The sequence below is a fragment of the Pempheris klunzingeri genome, chromosome 7 (assembly GCF_042242105.1).
Source record: "Pempheris klunzingeri isolate RE-2024b chromosome 7, fPemKlu1.hap1, whole genome shotgun sequence".
NCBI lineage: Eukaryota > Metazoa > Chordata > Actinopteri > Acropomatiformes > Pempheridae > Pempheris > Pempheris klunzingeri.
Window position 1 is genome coordinate 10,272,159 of NC_092018.1, and position 22,805 is coordinate 10,294,963.

Consider the following 22,805-nt stretch of genomic DNA (forward strand, 5'->3'; position numbering starts at 1 on the left):
ACAACTTTGGACTTTTGTCACGAGGATTTTTTTTTAAAATCTGAGTAAACTAGAGCAGAAAGCCATGAAGGGCATTTGTTATGTGGAGGGTTGGAAAATTCATATTACTGGCTGAGTTATGTTTGAGAATTTTTTATCTAATGGCAACTGAAGAAAAATTCACATAGACTTATAAGTGTACAAAAAATACATTCTTGTTACATACTACATGTTGTTGTAGTGCTGTCTTGTTTGACCAAATGCTGGTTCCTCATTTTGCAAGATTCCAGTGCAACTATTATCACATCCACACTGATCTACATTCATACATGTTGACGTCTGTTGATAGCTCACAAGAATATCAGACACAGCTGATGTTTGTATAGGCAGAATAGGCAAATAGGCTGAAATGGCAAAGAACTACTAGTGTATTAAAGACTGTACCTCATCCCCTGATGCTAATTATGCCACCCACACTCTTACATCAACCATTGCTAAAATGATCCACTTCCTCTCACTTGCTAGTATCCATCGCCCAACATTTACATAAGTGTACAGTAACTGTTACGCTTGACTTTTTCCTTCCATTAGCCACAGCTTCCCTGACAAGATGCACCATGGAGGTTTTAGGTTTTCATTGAGACTGAGAGTTCACTTTCATCTGAAACCCAGAAAAATAACATTTGCTCTGGTTTGTGTTCATTTAGACTTTAACAGTCTCATTCAGTTTTCATCAGCAGTTTGAATGATGTGCAAAAAATCTAATATTTGCATATTTCCATCATGATTAGCCTTTCTGGGCTAATGTATAAGGGTTTTCTAATCTGTGCTTTAATCACCTGTTTACTGTAAACCAAAGTATGCAAAATTCTCCAAGTGTCACAGGGCAAAGTTGTTTTTCATTAGCCTCCTTATTAACCTATTTATTTTCCATAAAGTCATAAAAATGAAACAGGATGAATAAATACTGAGTCTGTTTTAGTGCATTTTCTTTACTGTAGACTGCACAGGTAGTGGTGGAAAAGTAAATTTTGATGTATTTCTACTTAACCTGAACATTTAATGCATTTCATGCTCTTTTATACTATTGCATAGATATCCTACATGTTACTACACTACTACATGAATTAAGATAACATATGGTAAGCCTATAAAATACAGTGTGTTTGGCTCATGACCCCTTTATGAAAAGTCCAAATGGGGCCTCTCGCCATGTTTCAGATGTCTTTGAGTTCAACCAAAGAGACATTTCTCCTCTAAATTTAAAATAGAATAGTTACAATTGTTACAATTGTTAAAGGCCAACAGATGTAAAACTATCCCAATATCTGAAAAAAGCAAAGATTAGAGAAAACTTTTAGAGATGCTGCCTTTGCATTTATGTATCAGAGTTAACAATCTATGATGTGATATATCATCATATACCAGTCATGAGCCATTATTCTGTAATACAAGTACTTTTAATGCTAATACTTTCAGCACATTTTGCTGATGATATTTACTTATACATTAAGTAGGGTTTTGAATTGCAATGTTTTACAGGTGTATTTACTCAAGCAAAGGATCTGAGTATTTCTTTCAGGTGGTTCTTGGCCACATTACCCCGTGTTGTCACTAAAGCAGCACTACAATAAGCACCGAATAATAGTTTGTAGTGAGACAGTGCTCTCTAGTGACAATTTTTGAAAATACCAGAACTCAAGATTCTTCAAACATATCCAGCAGATGACGCCAGCAGACTGTGTATTAACTGTGGCAGCCTTTGCTTCAACAAGAAAACATAAAAAGCCACATGCACACATCTCACATACACACACTTCATATCTATACCATTTTCTAATATGTGATTGTCCATTAACTAAATGACCTTTAGAGTCATTCCACTCTCATTTATTTATCTGTGGAAGATAAATCGCTTTTGTTTGAATGTCTCTCTCTCCTTGTTGTGTTCAGGTCCTTCTCATTATCTCAGGCTCCTTAATGAAAACAGACTTAAACCTTTACTCACTCTCATGTCTAGATTAAACTAGTGCCAGTCATATCACGTTAGGCTGTGGCAATACCTCTCAACTGTGTGTGTGTTTGTACGTGTGTGTGCATGTACCTTATGTACAAGAAGAGCAGAGATTAGGGATTTTCACAGGGATCACACTTCTGTCGGATGTGGGGATTTACAGAATTTGCTATTAACACTTGAAGATTCAAACAAGAAATTCCTGTCGGAGAAAACTGCGAATGGATTATATGAGCGATGTGTGTGATATTTGCTTGAGAATTAAAACAATGACACAATAATAGTATTAATATGCAAAGGCCTGCATGCACACATACAAGCAGCAGCATTACAAATGTAGTCAGGAAAGTGTATCGCTATCTGGGAGAGCTCCCTGTAATTATTTGCAGGTTACACATATTTACACACACACTCACGCACACACACACACACACACACACTTGCAGTCCTATACTTCTGAGGATCACTATTGATATAATGAGTTCTTCAATCCAGTGGAACAGGTCACAAGAATATCTTGCTGTCTTCTTTGTGAAATGTGTATTTTCATCTCTTCAGGCCACTAAAACATTCAAATAATCAACCAGAAAATTGAAAACTATTACTTTTATTATTATTATTATTAATATTGACCTATTGAATCAGTGGTTCACCTGCTTGCAACTCATAGTCAAATGCAACCTGTGTCAAAGGGGTTACAAATGGTGTTAAGTGTTATAATTGATTTGGATCTGAACCATAACATGCTCAGACTCCCACCACAACACTGCATTATGTTGACCTGCAGTTATCTGGCTCTCATTTGAGAAACAGTCTTTTGAGGCAATTTCTTCTCACTTCTTCTTAGTTTTCAGTAATTTCAGTAATTGTTCTGAATAAAGCCAAACTTTTCCAAAGCACATACAGCTTTCTCAAAGAGTGGGTGCCCTTTCCAGACCAGGTGCAAACTTTTCCCGCCTGGATGTCAAGCAAGAATTACTGCTCTGCTGTGCATGATCCATGACCGCTGAATTTCCTCCAGGCTTCTGTATTGTGTGTGTGTGTGTGTGTGTGTGTGCGTGCGTGTGTGCGCGCACATTTGTATACCACATGCTCTTATACAACAAGCACTTCAGAAGTGATGTACTGTGCATCACAGTACATCAAGTGATGTACTGTGCAACACTGTTTGCTGCTGTCTCTATAACCTTGGCATCAGTGACACAACCCTCTCCCCCAGAATGCATTTTCAGCGTGTTACTGACCACGGTTCGCCCGTGGAAATAGAGACACTTGATTGGAGTGCTCTCTCTCGCTAAAAGCTTTATTCTCTTTCCCTTTAAATTTAGAATATGTAGCGTGGAGAGAAAAATGTACAACCATTATTGGATGCTGCTTCAGGTCACACAGTCAGAGAGCAGAGCTCACAATTGTAATTCCATGGGTGGCTGGCTGGGTTTGTCTCTCATTAAAGCACCGATGTGTGGAGGAAGCACTACAAAAACAAGCAAACAGGACCACCTACCCACACACCATTCATAAGATTGTGTGTGTGCCTGTGTAGGTTGGTGAATGTGTGTGTGTATTGTTTGTTTGTGTGAGTTTATATCACAGTGTCCACCTACATACTTTCAAACACCAGAGGACAAACTCTGCTCCTATTTAATTCATGGCAGTATTATAAAAAAAAAGACAGCCAAGATGACGTAGGTATCACTTCGTAATTGAACAATCGGGGACTTGATCTCAGGTAGGCAACAAATCCAGGGGGATGCAGTGGATGTTGTGCTTCTTGGGGGAGGAAGTGTTGCAGGGCACATAATGCAGAGGGGTTTAAAAGGAAGTCAAGTGATGATGTAAATGCATGAGCACAGAAAGCAAGTGCCTTATACCCCTGCCCTCCACCTCGCACAGTGAGCAGAGGTGGAAGGTAATACAATGCATTTACCTGATATGTTCTGAGGGAGAGGCAGCTGAGCATGAGTAGACTTTATAATTTCACTGGACCACATTTCATACGGAAATAACTCACTTTTACTGCAGCATTTATGTGGTGGTTGTAATTACCAATTTTGGCACAGAATAAGGTTTTCTATGCAAAATATTCACTGGGAGACCACCTGCAGTTTAACAAATCAATAATTCAGCCCTCTCAAGGGCATGATTTCTCAAAATGAGGGTTTTCTCTTTATTTGAACATCCCAAATTTGTTGAGTCTTTGTGGTTTTAGCACATTAAGAAAGACTTCTTTCTCACAACTGAGACCGAGCTCATAAAGTCTGTATTTAGGACATAGATGACGATGATAAGACATTGACGATAACACTGCAGCATGTACATAAATCTTCTCCCTGCCTTAAAAATGCGAGCTTGTTTTGGCCTTTATAACCTCAAACATTGTCCCTGCCTAATCTAACCTTACCAAAAATGAGAAAACAGGCTTAAGCTAGCTAAAAGATAAGTGTCAGTTCCCCTGAGAGACCAACTCACGCTCCAGCTGCTACAGTTGGGATGTTTATTGGCCCTAAATGACTGGAGTTGTTGGAGGTTACAAGGAAACTGATGTAAATAACAAATTATAAAGACGAAGAGATCACACTGGCTTTTTAATTCAAAAGCATTAATCAGCCACATGTGCTATGCCACATATTGCAGGGAATGATGATGATGACCATCATGATAATGATGATGAGTAGCTTTAAAAAGTGCATGGGTCCCTGGGCTGGAACTAATGTTTTCTGTAAAGCACATGGCATCAGATCTGCACTCTCAGCTGGACACCTCAGCGTCAGTTGGCCAAAGCAGAGACACCCAACAAGCCATTTATAAAATAATTGCATGGGTCGAGCCGCTTGGGTATAGATTCAATATGAGCGAGAGGGGAGGATGGGGGAGGTGGGGTCCGGGGATAGAAAAGCAAGGATCCCATGACGCCCAAAGCCCCACAATGACATCACCGGGTCTAAAAAGAAACGCAAGAGGGAAATGGGAGGCACCCCACTTATTAGATTGCGTCCTCCGTTCCTGTTCACAAGTGAAGATGCTGCTGCGCCTCTGTGAGGAAAGGCTGTGATGTGCGCCGGCGGAGCGGCTGAATCATGGCATCCCGGTGAACTTCTGGGGAGACAGAAGCGCCAAACACCGAGAGACAACTCCTGAGACTCAGAGACTGAAGCTGCTCTGCGGGGATCATTTCACTACTGAAGAAACAGCGCGTTTTGACTGCATATCTGGTTTCATGCGCCGGGCTGGACAGCTTGAGGTTAACTTTGAGTTTTTTCTAACTGGAAACAGGCTGCAGTCAGGCTATCCTTCGCAGGGAAGCACCAGTATCTTTTCATTGATAAATCCTTGTAAATATCCCATATTAACTTTATTTCACTTTATCTAACCCGTTTTGGTTCGCTATTAGGATGAGACAGTCAGGCATACGCGCGTCTCCAAACGAGAACGCACGAAGATCTCACAAGTGTCGATTCTATTTACTCTAATCCGATCTCTAGTTTTCAATGTAGCCTCGCTATAAAGGACCCCAAGTTACATTATTATAAATCAAACCTCCCCACCTTCAAGACAGTAATCAATCCACTGCGTTAAGAAGTTGTAGTTCTTCGGGCTGTATTATTAACTCCTCAGAGGTTGATGCACAGCAGTTTCAAAGATTTACTTCTGTTTTTTAGGGGAAAAGTCTATTCAGCAAAGTCTTTTTAATTCAAAACCTCTGATCCGAGTCTTGACGCATCGCTCGGGACTGTTTAGTATGCTTAAAATGGACTTGGGAGATCTGTCGTGGAGGATGTGAGGGGATTTACATTTGGAAACAACACAAAGGCAAAACGAGAACAACTGAGGTAAATATAATGAACATTTTAATTTATTACAATCGTACATGTACTATTTGAAATGTAAATACCGCATTTTAATACTGAACAATGCATGCAAATCTTCTGGCACAATTAGTAAAATACATTCTATAAACAAATTTTAAGCAGTAACTAATCATATTTTTAATCTACAAAGACTCCTGGAAAGTTAATCCCAGCATGGCCTCGGCTCTGGACAGCGGCTGCTCCATGGAGCTGAGCGGCTGGAACAACAACGGGAGCAACGCCGGAGCCTCCGTTCCCTGCAACCAGAGCATCCTGAAGTTGGCCCCTTACTCCCCTGAAGCCACGGCGGCCTTCGCCACCGCCATAACCTTGATGGTGGTCTTCACCATTGTGGGGAACATCATGGTCATCATCGCTGTCCTGACCAGCCGGTCTCTCCGAGGTCCGCAGAATCTCTTCTTAGTGTCACTAGCTGCTGCAGACATTTTAGTGGCCACCCTCATCATCCCCTTTTCTTTGGCCAATGAACTGCTTGGCTACTGGTACTTCAAATCTCTGTGGTGTGAGATCTACCTGGCGCTGGATGTGCTGTTCTGCACCTCCTCCATTGTGCACCTGTGCGCCATCTCACTGGACCGCTACCTATCAATTTCTAGGGTTACTTACGGGCGTCAGCGGACTCCCAAACGCATCAAAGCTGCTATTGTGGTGGTGTGGCTCATCTCTGCCGTCATCTCCTTCCCTCCCCTGCTCTCACTGAACAAAAGCGAGGTAGGGGAAGAGGGGAGCGAGAGAGGACCTCAGTGCCAGCTGAATGATGAGCGCTGGTACATCCTTTACTCCACCATCGGCTCCTTCTTTGCTCCATGCCTCATCATGATCCTGGTCTACGTAAGAATTTACCAAATTGCCAAACAGAGAACGCGTTGCCCGCCGGGAGAGCCCAGAAAGGATGGGGTCGGCTGTGCTACACCAAGTCAGCCTTCACGACATTTACAAGCCAACGGGAAGGATGATGAAGAAAGTACACCCCCTTCATCGAACAAAACCTCCAATGCCAGACCCCCCACCCTCGCCATCACCCCTTCTCCTTCACTGGGAGAGTCTCAGACCTCCCAGAATCCTACCCCAAATAATCTCCTGCAACCTCCATCCCCTTCTTCAGCCATGACCCCTGTCACAGCGTCCCTTGAGACCTCTCCCCATGGCCCTTCGCCCCCCTCTGCTGTGCCTCCGTCTGCGCCTGCCAAGACTAAAGCGGAGAAGAAGAAGGGCAAGCGCCTGAGAGGGAAAAAAGCTGACAATAACAATGGTGACAGCTCAAGCACAGAGAGCGATATGGAGCACAGCCACGGAGGAGGTCGAGGCAGCACCAGCATGCCAGGGTCACCTGCAGGAGGGGGGATCCACTCTCCGGCCTCAGTCAAGCGCTACCGGGACATGATCGCCACTTCAAAGGGGGCTCGGCTGGTGCCCGGGAGGAAATCAAAACCAGAGAGCAACCCAGGAGCAGCGAGGCGTAAAGCGATGGTCAACAGAGAGAAACGTTTCACCTTTGTGCTGGCGGTGGTCATCGGTGTCTTTGTGGTGTGCTGGTTCCCATTCTTCTTCTCCTACTCTCTGCAGGCAGTGTGCCCAGATACATGTACCATTCCTGATCCACTCTTCAAGTTTTTTTTCTGGATCGGTTACTGCAACTCCTCACTCAACCCAGTCATATACACCATTTTCAACAAAGACTTCAGGAAGGCCTTCAAAAAGATACTGTGCAGAAGCACCAAGGGTACTTTCTTTTAGCATACAAATCTGCTGTGTAGGACATAGACACAAAAAATGCTATTTCAGAGGCATAGAAATAAAAAAACAATCATTTCCATTTTTCAGAACACTCAAAGGGCTGTTTCAAAAATATCTCAAACTGTGGAAATTCCAGCATAAAATTCAGAACTGAGAGACTCTTTTACAGCCACAGTGTGCGCAAATAGGCACCTTAGACTGTGAAATCGCAGCTTGCAGCTGATGCACACATATGTTTTTACACAGGGTGCGGGGTGGAAATAGGACATGGAATAGCAGCAGTGCTTTACACATAATGGCTTAGCGGTCGCTTATCAGTATTGCTGATACGATAATGAATGGAAAGTCTTTCTCTGCAGATCACATTGAATAATGGATAATGCTGGTACACAGAGTGATGCAGAATCACAGCCGAAATGTACACATGCTCTATAAAACTGTTAAAGTCTTGAATTAAACAGTTGAGAATTAACTCATAATAAGAGTACAGTTCAATGTATAATAGATATGGTTTTACAGTTATCAAGTACTCTGGGACTAATGGGGCAAGAAAAAAGGTAAAAAGAAGGAAAAGTGACCTTAGATTCCTGTGAGCCTAGGGCCTTTTATTTATTAATACAGAGCACAAGGAGCACACACGGTTAGTGGCGATGTCTTACGTCTGCAGTCTTAATTTGCCCAGCTGCAGGGCAAACATGTGTTCCTCGATTTTTATCTAAAAGTGCAACAACAAGCAAGGGTTTCTGACAATCTCAAATGTGATAGCACAGACAAGGGCACCCTTTCAGACTGAACTCGTGGACTTATAAGCCCTCATGTCAGACACCTTGTTCTTGGCTTGGTATGGGTCATGATGGGCACTCAGGTTGTTTGTAATGACACTTGGCTTTCTCCTTACCTGAAATACAGAACAAGCCGAAGTGGGGTGGATTTCGGACATAAAAGAAAACAGCATGTCTGTTTCTGAGATGTAAAAGTAAGACAATACAAGCCCTCTCATTCTCCTAAATTGCTGTTTCTGCTTTTTAACTGAAGCTGGACTATCACATCGATGGACTGGACTGAGCAACCCCTCTAATGAACTGCCTCAGTATTTGGACACATATGTAACAATCAAAGCAGTATCTAATGGGAGGTGCATCTGCTGAAGACTGAAAAATAACTAGACTCTGACTACTATTTAACTTTTTTTTTTTCCAGAAACCCTGCTTCATGATGAGCAGCAGTTTTTTGCAGGTAGACATTTACATTAACTGTAATGGACAGATGTACAATGCAATTATGGATGTGTAATATTACCCCTAATTACGCCTACATGGGTTATTCTGAGAGCCATTTGGCTGAGTCACTCTGTACCAACGCCTCTGGCAGATCATCGCCCGCAGTGGATCTCTACATGGCACATTTGGTGTGTTGCTAAGAGGCGAGAGGATGAATGGTACATTTGTTTTTCTCACCAAGAGACTAAGGCTCTGTCAGTTTACTCAACAACAAAAAATAAGAAAGAAAAAAAAAGAAAATGTGTCTGTAACTGTGAACAGCATACAGGCTTATTGACTCAATGGGACAAGGGCTGTCAGCAGCAACATTTCAATTTACTAATTGTCTAATTCTGCTGACCTGTGTGTGTGTGTGTGTGTGTGTGTGTGTGCGCGTGTGTGCATGTGTATGTGCGCGTGTGTGCGCGTGTGTTTGTGTACGTTTGTGTGTTGATGTTTTTCTGTAGGAAGTGTCAGTGCCTCTTTTGGCTGCTATTTACTACAGATCTACTGTAATATTGATACGAACAGAGACCACATTTCCTGGTGCAGGCATCACTTTGCTGTCTGTCATGTGAATGTTTCTACTTGATGGAAAGTAATGTATCACTATGTTGAGAAAGTCTTATGAACTGAAAGACAGTGTTTATCAGTAATATTGAGTACATGGCTTTTTAGTGATCACCCTCAAGGGACCAAAGAGCCTTATAGGACACCAGCCTGACTCAGTGATATCTGACTCTGTGTTGCTTTGCAAAGTAATACTTTGTATTTAGGTGTATGTGACGTTAGGCAGAGATTGAAAACACTGTATTATTTATTTCAAACTATTGTGTTTTCTGTCTGTTACCTATTTATTGTTCAGTTACTGTGCTTTTATTCTGAAAGTCAAGCAATGTGGAAGTGATCAATGAGCAAGAACACTGTACAGATTTTTAATATCTTGAATAAGAGCAAAATGATTTATGCCATGAAGCTCTTGCTTTGTGAAATTTGAGCTTGGGGGAAGTATTTGTGTTGAACTGAAGGAACACAAACTTTGAGTTATGTGCATAATGCAGAACCTACAATGCAACATTGTCATCATTGTTTCATCTAGTTATAGTACAATGAAATGTTCAATCAGAGATACAAGCACATTCATGGATGTACAATTTATCAAGCATACTGCAGCAGGAAAATCTCTCTTTATCTATGCTACTGTTGTCAAACCTTTCCTGGGAAACTAATTGAAAATGAAAATGTCAGTATCACCCATTGCCATTTTCAGTTGGATGATTTGCAGGCTTTGTGCAGGACATTAAGGCTACAGTCTATACCACATAGAGCGGCCTGGAGATTCAAGTGACTGATAAAATAAAATGGGTTAGACTAAGAGCTCTGTGCACTCACTCAACTGCTCACTGTCCTCGTCTGAAATGGTTATTTTCTCCCCAGAAATGCAAACAGCTACAGCAATGCAATTCTAAGAAAAAATAGCCACAGAGGTTCATGGCTGTTTCCAATGAATATGAGTTGCAGTGCTGCACGGACCCCCAACCATGGCTTTATGTGGTGAGACTGCTGCTTTGTTTATTTTTAAAAGTATGAATTATGGCTTAAAAGTGACAGATGTAGTGATCTGCCTCTCGATCACCATCTTTTCCCCTGAAACCGCCTGTATTGTCTTTTCTCCTACTTTGTTTGGAGCAAACTGCAACGTCTGAGCTTTACAATCTTCTATCCCCCATCTGTCATCATCCCTCTTCAGTTTGGAAATAAAGCTACTTGAAAAAGTCATTCCTCAGTTAGTTTATTTCATGTATTTTCACATGATACAGCTTCAGGGACAAAGAAACAAAAAAAAAAAACAACAACAACAACAAAATTGCCAAAGAGTTGTTTCCTAAAAATCTGAGTTTTAACAGAATTATATTTTTCTGGCATGCATGTCGAACTGAAGTTCAGGCTCGAACAATCTCCAGCAGTTATGAAATAGCCCTGAATGGCAGCACAACTTCAGGAAATAGTCCATAACATGGTGGGCTGATGGTAGTTCAAGATGCCACTGGAAATTCTCCTATCACAGTGGGACAAAAGAAGTAGGCCGCAGCAGAAGTAGCATAATGTTGCCTACCGCCAACAACACAGAGGAAGTCTATAAGGAATTAGAGCCGCGGCAAATATAAGATTATGCACACACACACACACACTGAATTTGTCATCTTGTACCAAGTGTCACACACTGTATTCAAGTCATGAAGCAAGCTCACTCCACACAGAGATGCAGCCACACAAACACACATACACACACTGTGCTGTTCTGACAGCTTGTTATATTTGAGGTCAGCTGGCCTACGGTGAATTGTAATTGATTTATGCTGATGGACAGTTTGGGGATTTCACAGCAGCCTCTGTCCTGTTTTTCCCTCATACACACATTTCCATTTAAAGAAGATTCACCACCGAAGCGATGCTCCACCTTGTCCTCACAGTTTCATTTCCGTATTTATGGCCGTGCTGTGACTTGAGGTGTACAAGGAGGTGAACAGATAACTTATCGTAGCCAAGCGTAGGGAGTCGTGAGGTGTATGTTTTACGGCGTTGTATATTAATACAGACATGGTGTCTCTAAGCTACTTATTCTTTAACCACAGCTGGAAAATATAGCCTTTACAGGCCTGATTTGTGGTAGTGGAATAGATAGATAGATAGATAGATAGATAGATAGATAGATAGATAGATAGATAGATAGATAGATAGATAGATAGATAGATAGATAGATAGATAGATTCACATGAGATAGTAGCCTTAAGAAAAAAAAAATGCACGCACATTCACCCCTACAAGAAAGGATGTACACAGAAACACACAAATGCTGAAAGACAAATGTTAACTTTGATTTTCAAATTTGTGATGGATGTTGCATTCCACAGTATGAATATGTATATGTTTGGAGGGCGTTCCAGTGCTGAGCTTTTTCCATTTCCAATCTCCTCCATGTTGTAATGGCAGATAGGTTTCTTCACTCTGTAATTTGGCTGTTGAAAACACCCGAGAGGCAGGATGAAATGAAAGACAGAACACATATAGGCTCCCTCTCTATTGAAGATGGAGGCATTCAAATTCAGGTTCATTTTGAGAAATCTGTGATAAAAATGCCATTTTTAGTTGGCACGGGCAATTATGATCAGAATCTCTTTAGGAGTCTTTAGCTGTTAACAGAGTGGTACTCGCTGGGTGTGTGTGTGCTTATGTATGGTCTTTGTGTGTGTGTGTGTGTGTGTGTTTGGAAAATAAGTACATTATCCTCAAGGACTTGGATAAAGAGTTCAGTTCTAGATTAGACATGTAGTATTTTATATCCATCCATCCATTGTCTATACCGCTTATCCGTCAGGGTCGCAGGGAAGCTGGAGCCAATCACCCTGGACTGGTCACCAGTCAATCAAAGGGCCGACATATAGAGACAGACAAACACTCACTCTCATGGGCAATTTAGAATCACCAATTAACCTAATGTGCATGTCTTTGGATTGGAGAGAACCCACGCTAGCATGAGGAGAACATGCAAACTCCACACAGAAAGACCCCAGGCTCAAACTGGGATTCGAACCTGGACCTGAGTTTACATGGCTAGTTTATAATACAAATCAAACCTTCCTGGCCATATCTCAGCAAGTGAATCCATATGGTTGCCTTTAGGATAATCACCAAAAGGATATTTTTGGATATTTATATTATTAATGAGTGCATTTATTACCATCCCCCATATAGTTTTCAAGCTACATATCAGCACAGTTTTTCTCATCTTCTATTTATTGTGTGTGTGTTTGTTGACCTGGACTATTAATTCTTTCCGTTTTAAACTGATTATTTATGCCAATAACAATGGCATGTGTTGTGCACTCTCCTGCAGAAGCCCATCATGGTCAGAGGAAAATTCCCCTCAGCCAATAGTATGAAATTTGCATGTCAAAGTAAATTTTTAGTACAGTAGATGCCTACCTTTGCTCTTAAAGTTATACTGAATTGGACTGAATTCAGTTACGTCACCCCAGCACAGATAGATTAAAACAAAAAAACCACCAAATTAACGAGTGAAACACTAAAAATAATATACAGTATGTTGCTTCTAAAGACGTTTTCTTTACTAGGTTCTTGATTTATAATGCATGGCAAGCTATTCCAGTGAGATATGGCTCTGTGCATTACTGTTTTAATGTGGTTGAGCTAATTTGGTGTATGAATTAGAGAAGGTACCAAGAGTCCCAACAAGTTTAGAAGTACAGGCATATGTGGTTGTGTGAGTAGGGGGGTTTGAATAAACTATGTTCACCAACACAAAACAAGTTCAGTAATTGATGCACAAAAGATGTGTCAGCTGGAAGTGTAACGGTTTGTGGAAAAATATTCACCACCATATTCACTCACCATTGAATTAGGAATGAGCCTCATTTATGCTTTCCCTGTGGACACAATTACTTTCATGTTTTCATGGATAGAAACCCTAACGCATTATTGTGCCTCCTGGTGTTGGAACTGAGAGGCAAAATTGTCACATCTTTATAATGAGCAACAGCCGGCTCTGCTGTAATAACTCTATTAGTGCTATATTGCTTAGAAAAATCGAAGCCTAGCTAGAACTGTGGTGAAAATCGAAATCAGAACTGAATTATCTGATAGAAAAGTATATTTGCGGGCAATGAAACGACCATAAAATCTGCAGCTGATGTGGTGGCAGATCAACGCACAATAATAATATAGATGACTCGTGCTGTTGTCTGACGTTTTCAAGCAAGATTGCCAAATATGAAGAGGGGAGAAAGACGGCTGTGTCTGTATTTAGTCCGGTTATCATGGAAAGGCCACAAAGTTCATTTTGACACACAGACATGCACACGCATATCCTCACACATGCACACACGCGCTAAGGAAAACACACACAAGTCAGGGCAGGCACACACCCGTCAAATCAAGGCAGATACAAAGAGAAACAAACTCAAGCCTAAAATAGAGAAACAGATGACTAGCACTCAGCCAGCACAATCAGTACACACTTATGAATGTCAGCACATCCAAATGCACACACTGTACATGGCCACATATGCTGTCATATGGGTACACCCCAACTGACAAACAAACACACCATCGGAGACAGCAACAAATTGAAAACAATAGACAATGGATGATTTTCCTGATCCTTGTCATTTTTCTGATGCAGCCTGTCATTTTTAGCTCAAGCATTAGCAGCGCTCTACTATATAATTCATTTATTGATCCACAGTACTCACTGAAACATCAGTCTTGACTCAAACATTACACTGAAATTGCGTTGGAGTGGACTCTGTGTGTGTGTGTGTGTGTGTGTGTGTGTGTGGCTGGTTAAAAGAGCAAAAGAAGAGAACGCATTATGAGAATGCAAAGGAAAGATGTTTGTTGACATACATACAGAATGAGTTTGTGTGACTTTTGGCACAGGAAGGGATACAGGATGTGATGTTTGGATGTGAAAGTGCCACGTCCTTTTGTAGCCATACTGTAGTACAGTAGGCTGAGTAATAGGCAAAACAGTTTGCTCACAGTTTCCAGTACAAATGTACCATCTGTAAATAACCCAATAAGCCCAATTTAAGTCAATATCATGAGCTGTTTTGGGCTCCCATATTTTTGACATGACGTTGCATCATTTTTGTTCCATTTTTGCTGATGTCTGCAGCCTGGGACTCCTTCCAGGTATATGATGTGCCATTTTGGTTCAATGAAATGCAGAAAGTGTTTCGCTTTCTCACTAAAATCACTTTCCATTTGTGCCTGCAATTTATTCATAAAAATCGCTGAACAAAAGTGCTGCATAAGCATATTTATAATACACAACAAGAACCTTATGTGAACTTCAAGTGAACTTAGCTATCAAAGTTTGTGTGCACATACCGAATGGAGATCACTGTTACAGACATAGTTTAGAAATGGTACATCTGCTTGATTTGATGGAATAATATAAGATTTGGAAGACAGGTATCATCATGACTAAAACAAACAAAAAAAACCTTTTCACCATTTATCTAATCCTATCCTGGGAAATATGATTATTCACTTTATTGCTGAGACTAGACGAGACGACTGATACACTCTCATCTGTCTGTCACATAATTAAGTTACGGCTTGCAGCTGATTAGCTTAGCTTAGCATAAGACTTCCTGGAGTTTTGTTTTCACTCCACAAAACTACAATATTATGTTACTACTCTTCAGGCTTTTTCAATTAGGTTAAACAAACTAAATAAAATGTGTTAATTCGTGAGCTGTATTGGTGCTGGTGGGTTGATTCCTTTAACTTAAGCCAGGAGAGCAACAAGATTGTTAGCCAGGGTAAGCTAACAGTCTCTCTCATATTTATTGTAGAAACATAGCATTGGCTTTGATCTTCTCATCTGACTCCTGTTGCTCACCATTAACAAATGATCAAGTCACTATGACTTTGTAATTAGTTCACACATCATCAAATACATAATTTAAGGCATGTCAATTCACAGATACTTTATACATGAATTGATATGCAACCAAATACGCTGGGTGCTTCTTGCATGAATGTTTAGTTCATGCATTTACTCAGCCTCCATGAAAAAAGCTTCATATTTGTATTAGAATAGGTACTGGTGTGGTTTAAAACTGGGCATCAGATACAAACATTTATACGTTGTTGAATGATCCAATGGTACTTGTTATTAGCATGGTAGCTAATAGTCAGTCTCTACTGAACTACTGTATATATATATAAAACAACAACAACTCGTGTTTCATCCTCTAAGTTGTAAATGGGCAAAAAATACCACTGAGTCTCGCACCATCATGTAAATGTTTGTATCTGATGTTACAGTAAAAATCATTTTATCTTCAACCTTTTCAAGCTCCTTAATCCATTCATGTAGAAACTCCATTCAAATATAAAAATGTTCACGACACTTGGGACTTTCTCACATTCATTCAACACTTTTATACCCTTGGAACTTCATACACAATTGAAGTTCAAATTCCTACAATTTTCAGCCCTTCCAAGAATTTTGCATTAGTTTTTAATGATGTGGAACGTTCAGAGCTACATTGAAGACGAGCTGTAAAATCAGCAAAAAATCTTCCCTTAAACTCACTCTCACTCCACAATTTTCAACCAACATATGTACTTTGTATATCAAAATGTCGAAAAAGTGTGTGCCTGTCATCAAAATGTGACTACAGAAGCAAACAGACTTACATTTTTGGCTCTGTGAGTATCAAAGCAACAGGAGCACAAGCCAGCTGCCTCACTGACTTCAATATTAACTGAGAAACAGTGTCTTTTGTAACCTGCTCCAGTTTTCACATTTTTGACATTACAGACATAAAATCTCAAGCAAGCTCTTATGTCTCTTGCGGTATCAAATGGCAGCAGGAGTTACAGTCTTTGATCTATGAGCTGGAGTATGAGCGGTGTACCTCAGCTAAAATCCCTATAAAATTAACTCTGTTAGCCAGGAGTCAGTCAGCTGTTACCATCACCATGGCAACCTTATAGAGATGAGTTAATTAGTGCAGTTTGACACACATACCCATAAAGGACTCAGAAGTCCTCACACTTTTTTCAAGTCTTATCTGTCCATTCCTTCCTCTTTCAAACTTTAAAATGTTCCATATCTTTTAATGCAATTTGAGGTTTATTCAACTTTAAAATCCTATTCACACTAATTAGACACTTACTCGTGTTTTCAAGTCTGCATAGACCTTCAGCTACTTCTTCATACAAACAAAAATGTAGTTTAGCTCAAAGTCATCAATAAAGTAATGCAGTTTAGCTCTCAGCTTACACCGTATTTTGCATCCTTTATCCCTCACCAATCTTTCTAACTCTTCCTACATACATTCTGGGTATCATTCAACTTTTGAATCATGTTAAAGCTATTCAAAATGCTCAACTTCATTCAAGTATTAGTGTCATTCTTCAACTCTTATCTACTGATTTATAATCCATTCAAACTTTGAAATAGTCCACATTTAACATTTTCCCATTTTCTACTTTCACCAACTCATTTATATTCCTTCAGCTGAATCTTCACAAAATTCAAACCACCAATCCAATTTAACATCAGTCTTTCAAAAGCCACACCGCTTTCACACAGCAATTTCTGAAGAAATTGCATTCTCTCCTTATAAAGTGTTACAAGTGTTATAGAGTTTTAATATTGTAAATACAGTAGATGCCTGATTTGCCAGGTTTCTGCAATAACATTATTGTATAAATGAGGCCACTGACCTTCATTTCCTGAAATCATACTACAGTTTCTCCCCTCTGCTTTGAAACACTAGCAGGGACTGATTTCAGTGGTTGGCCTCTCATTATTAGTGTGGATGAAGGGCTCCTTGTGACTAACAGGAGGAGAGCATCCCACACAGCCAAAGAGAAAGAGGCATTTATTTCTTATCACAGTCTCAACACTCAATCCTTGTTTTGGTTTTTGTAACAAGGATCTCTCTTGGGGTTTCCAAGCTTTTTTACAGTATTTTTTATATCAATATGCTTTTTAGCCCACTCTCAAAACCAAGAATGTGTCCAGCAGACAGGACAGTATAGACTCTAGACTATGTGTTAACACAATATAGGTTCTTTTTTTGCTACATTTTTGAAGGGAAAGGTCTCAGATGTTGTCTTCTCTAAAGCACTCTACCAACACATCTAATGGGATGTATGGGTGCTTTTATTCTCACAGCACTGGATATTATGTTATTACATTTTTAATTATTCCACACTGCCTGAGAAAGATTATGAAATGGAGGGAGGATGAATTAGCTCCGTTCTGCAGGCATTTATAATGGCATTCTGTGCTAAACATTTCTGATATCTATCATGCAACATTTAGGTAGGAATGTGTGAGTGGAACAACAAAGAGAGGAAACCCTTGTTTGCTATCTATCACATGCTGGCAGGCTTCTGACACAAGTCATCTGAGATGTTTAAGATGAATATTTCCTGTAAGCCTCCCTGTGCCAAGTAGATAACAGTCTGTAAACCATCTTCCAGAAGAGGCTAACACTTATTCCTGGATGTTAAAATGCACATACAGCAGTCATTTTCCAATGCTGAATGTCAAATGTCAGAGCCATTTTAAAAGATGTTGATGTGATTTTTTTCTGAGAGAGTAGCGACATAAAAACCTTCCACTAGCTATCAGCTTAAAAACAAGATCTGTGCAGTTTAGAGTGGATTTTACTGGCAGAAATACATATTTTTAAGCAACATAAAAGCATGAAACTTGTACATGTCAGTGTAAAGTCACACAAGGAACAATTAATGACATTTAGGTCATTCCCTTTAGGGTCTTACTGACATTTGTAAACTGCTTTGCTTCTAAATCTAGCACTTGCTGGTTCAGTTGGGGGGGGGGCATTAACACCACCAGCCGTTCATTAATTATTCTATTATTAGGAGAATCAATCCCATACTGCTTGTATATTAATGGGTGGGTGCGGGAAACCAAAAAGACATTTGATTGTTGCCTTGAGAGAGTTAACTTCTGAGTACTATGAGAGCTTTTACACTACAAACATGCACAAAAAATAAATCACTTAAACACCCACAAAGATTGAAAAATAAAATGACATCTGTTTTTCTGCCCATGCATTTACTAATACATTTTAAGAGCTATTCAAATACATGCAACTGTGTGCCTCAGTGAAATTAAACAAGTGAGAAACTTATTTTCTAATTACAGTTCCTAAAAAAACCTAATTTACACTTCTCTGCTAACTGAGGACACTAACACCAGACTGCATAGCAGAAGAACAACGGCAACATTTGTTTGCTCATGTTTTTATGTATGATCCTTTGAAAAGCATTTCACACTCCTATTCCAGTATGATACATGAAGGGGGGAGTGTTTCAATCCGTTTGATTGTTGAAAGCAGATTCCCTCCTGTGGCTGTCATTGCGTGCCAGATGACAAAAAGCTGCTAACTGTGTGATCAGAGACAAAAGGGGAGCCAGGAGAGCACAGGGTAATTCAACTGGGATGGGTGCTACTGATTGACAGCTGAGAAATTCTCTAGATTGCTCATCAAGCATCGTGGCCACTGAGTGATGGAACAAACAATAATGAAACATGACACATGGCAAACACAAATTGGCATCTAGCGGTGCTTATGGCAGGGTGAGTACGGGTACCTCTTTCTACCTGTGAGTGTGTGTGTCTCACATTCATGCATGGACACACACAGAGCACAGTCACATTAAGAAACACAATTTTATTGAGCTGCAAAAGTAGCTGTACAAGTTTGCAACCAGCAGCAGCAGCCCAACACACCAGTGGGCCTACTGATGCATGCTGACTTAAATCAGCTGAGCCTTGGCGAATACAAAGCATGCGATTGAAGAGTCATTCTCTAAGGCCTGATGTAGCTGGAGACAGCTCCTACAAGGTAATGGCATCACCAGATATAATTACACTGGTGCATTGTGGGAATAACCTCCAGAGTCTAATAACTAGCTATGAAGATACAGTAACTTTGAGTACATATGAGAGTCTTGTAATGGCGGTGGCGTGTTTGCGCCAAAGTATATTTTGTCTGGGGTAATTACCACAGGGATATATCCTGAAACATCTTGGACTGGCACATCATGTACCAGTCTGGCTTTTGGTGTATATTTACATGTGTACCTTCTGTACGATTCAGATGTGGGTGGATGCCTAATTATCTCAATATTCTGCCTGACTGAAAATACACTAAATACTTCACTGACATCATGTATAGGATGCAGATTAACACAGACGCGCTAGATACCAATTAAAGGTATTCAGTATCATCTATAGTGAGTCAGAGTTAGTCAGTGATGTGTCTGCAACATCGAGACATTTGAGAGACAGAACACTTGGCTTAAAATCTTGCGAAATTTCAACGCCTTCACTAAATATGTTATTAGGAAATACATCATTAACCAGAAGAATAGAGTTAAAATAAAGAGTTTTTGCTGTACATCTGTGTTTTGATGTTGTTGTTAATCATCAGCTCCAATGGGACTAGGCAGTCATGTATGATGAAGGGTTAAGAATATGCTGGGAGCTTTTCACTACTCCTCTTCGCCATCAGTGCCACTCCTCTCTTCTCATAAAGTAAAGACAGTAGAAGGACTAAAGTGGAGAAGAGGACAGGATGATATGTTTGCTACACCTTAGTTGATGGAGTGGCCCTGTCATAAGTTACATAATCCAAGCTTATATTACATCTCGTAGCCGATCAAAGCTGCTGGCATGCACCTTCAGGGTAAAAAAAATTATCATCACGTTCATGCTTCATCCAAAATGCCATCCTTGCAATATTTCCTTGGTGGTTAACATAGAATATTTAGTAGATCTATGTGCTCAACATTTTGTTCATGGACAAACGTCTCCACTGACCTTCGAAGTGAACTGCTTAAAGTGACAAAATTTTACATTTTTATATCAACAACAGATCAGATTGTGATGCATACGTGAAAAAGGTCCCTCGGAGAATTGACCTGACTCTGCGGTTCTCAGCTCTGAACCAAAAAAACCTCTGAACCAACTGTACACGACCTGTCCAGCACCGATTAGCGGGCAGTCAAAGTAAGTGACAAGCTGGTGAACATGGTTGAGCATTTAGTAGCTGTGTTGCCAAATGTTTCCCTGGGCAGAGATCAAAACAGAGCTGGAAGGAGAGTGAGTGTTGGACTTAAATTCATCAAGTGGCCAGAGACATGACCCTAAATTGATTCTAATGCTGGTTGGCATCTGTTGGATGTGTAAATAGTCAAATGATTGCTAACACATGCCACATAACTACGTTATAAAGTGTAGTTGTTTTTTCAGCAGTAAAATATTTGCAGGAACCAAACTACTGACTGAAAACAACAAAGAAGACCCATCAAACACATCATTTGTTGTGTTGTGATACTTACATTATTTGATGCAATAAAAAAGACGTTGTGATGCCACGATTGGCACTTTATCTTAACCCATGACTGAGTAGGGCAAGTGTATGGGCAAGTGTATGGATACTGCTGCCTCCCCCCAACCCCAATCACGAATGCAACTCTGGCTCCAGATGACATCACCAGTGCAATATGGCAGTGCCTGGTGGGATATTTGGCTTCATTTTTGTACAGTGGAAGGAAGTGGAGGCAAGTCCGACTTCATGAACTGTCTATGTTTGAAACTGGAAAAGCTCCCTGGGGAGGAATCACCTGTGCCCCCTCCAAAGGACACCTCAGGAGCAGCATGTCACAGGACAAGAGGAATGATCGTTGGACAATTTGGACTCACCCCAGGTGATTTCACTGATTATCATACCTTTACCTGGGGAGGGGTGACTAAATCAGGAAAATTACCTTGGATGAATACCAAATCCATCAATGCCTCGTCAATACTTGAAAATGTTTCCCCAGGTGTCTTGGAAACAAGTATGTTCTTATTTAATGGAGCAAAGAGAGATTTAAGATGCATTGCTTGATGCTGTGTGCACAATTGAGTGTGTACAGCTCCTCATTTCCCCATCTGTTTAAACTGGCTCAGTTAAAAACTACAGGACTACAGGCAGGATGTATCCTCACAAAATCTTGAGGATTACCATCAGTCAACTTACAATTAATTGCATTCTATTAGTAGCTAAACCTCAAGTAATTTGGTTTTGCATTGTCTTTGCTCTACAGCTAATGCACTCTATATTTGCGATGAGTCAGCTGTCTGTGAATCTATCCGTCTGGGCCTACTGCATTCCCCTGTTAGCCTCTCCTTTAGACAAAGTACAGTTTATCTGCCTTTCTTGATAACCTGCCGTGCTAGAAGCACATGGTCACAGAGAGGGGAGTTACTGGTGGAGTGGGCAAATTCCATAATAGTCTCAAAGACAAGATCCTCATATTCAACTCCAGTCAGGGTAACACTTCCTTATGGGGTCAAAAGTAAAGGCAGGACCGAAGAAAGACTTCACTGATTGTCACTGAAGAATGAATATATGCAGCGATCAGCACTGTTGCCTCACAGCAAGAAGGTTCCAGGTTCGAATCTGCTGGCTGGCATGTCTGAACCTTTCTGTGTGGAGTTTGCATATGCTCCCCGTGCTTGCATGGGTTTTCTCTGGGTCCTCTGGCTATATATATATATATATATATATATATATATATATATATATATATATATATATATACACACACACACACACATTATAGTATAGTTTTATAGTTTTTTATTTACTTGTACTCATCTTTCTAATTTACTGTTTTGGCACTTTTATACAAGAAACCTTTCATTATTTTGTACTGAACAATTGTTAGTAACTGTCATCCTGGAAGGTTGGTGGAGATGTCATTAAATATTTGTAAGAATTATTCTGTGTAGGACAAATTAAAACTGGTCCATCTAAATGATCATCAATTCTCATCTGGGCCGTTAACTCAGGAAATGGTATTGGACCTACCTTTTTAAAAAGCCAGTAAAATAACCTTGAATTGGGATTTTTAATCAAATCATTATTTTCAAGGTAAAGAAAGCCTCATTGCTAAATAATGTGTTTGGATCAGTGCTTTCTCTGGAGCATTAATTAATGGTACTAAACATTTAAAGTGTAAACTTACGGTCATGCAAATCAGTAAAATGAAACGTCACGTCCGGTCGCCATCTTTAATTAGTCAGCAGGTTGGGAATCGTTTTTTTCCAGTGCAGCAGGCGGATTATTTTTAACCCGAGGGTGAGAGTAAACATCTTTAAAACTGCGGTATGTATCGTCAAACTACATTCTGGGTTTTTAAAAGTGTTTTAGGGACTCACAATAACAGAAGCTATAACATTGTTACAGGAGCATGAAGGCTGCTAGCAAGCTAACAGGGCCAGTTCAGTTCAGTGCAGGTGCCATGAGACAGGTGAACAGATGCTTATCCACTTGATTTAATTGACAATTGAACCCGTTTTTGTTAACTGTACAA

The 22,805-nt window shown here is 40.3% G+C and overlaps 1 protein-coding gene across 1 annotated transcript; it reads left to right on the forward strand.

Annotated features, from left to right (window-relative positions):
- Positions 1-6,005: 6,005 nt before the first annotated feature.
- adra2b (adrenoceptor alpha 2B) lies at positions 6,006-9,273 on the forward strand. The gene has a single exon (XM_070834506.1). The coding sequence runs from the start codon at positions 6,016-6,018 to the stop codon at positions 7,597-7,599; it is 1,584 nt and encodes a 527-aa protein (XP_070690607.1). The 5' UTR covers positions 6,006-6,015; the 3' UTR covers positions 7,600-9,273.
- The last annotated feature ends 13,532 nt before the right edge of the window (positions 9,274-22,805 follow it).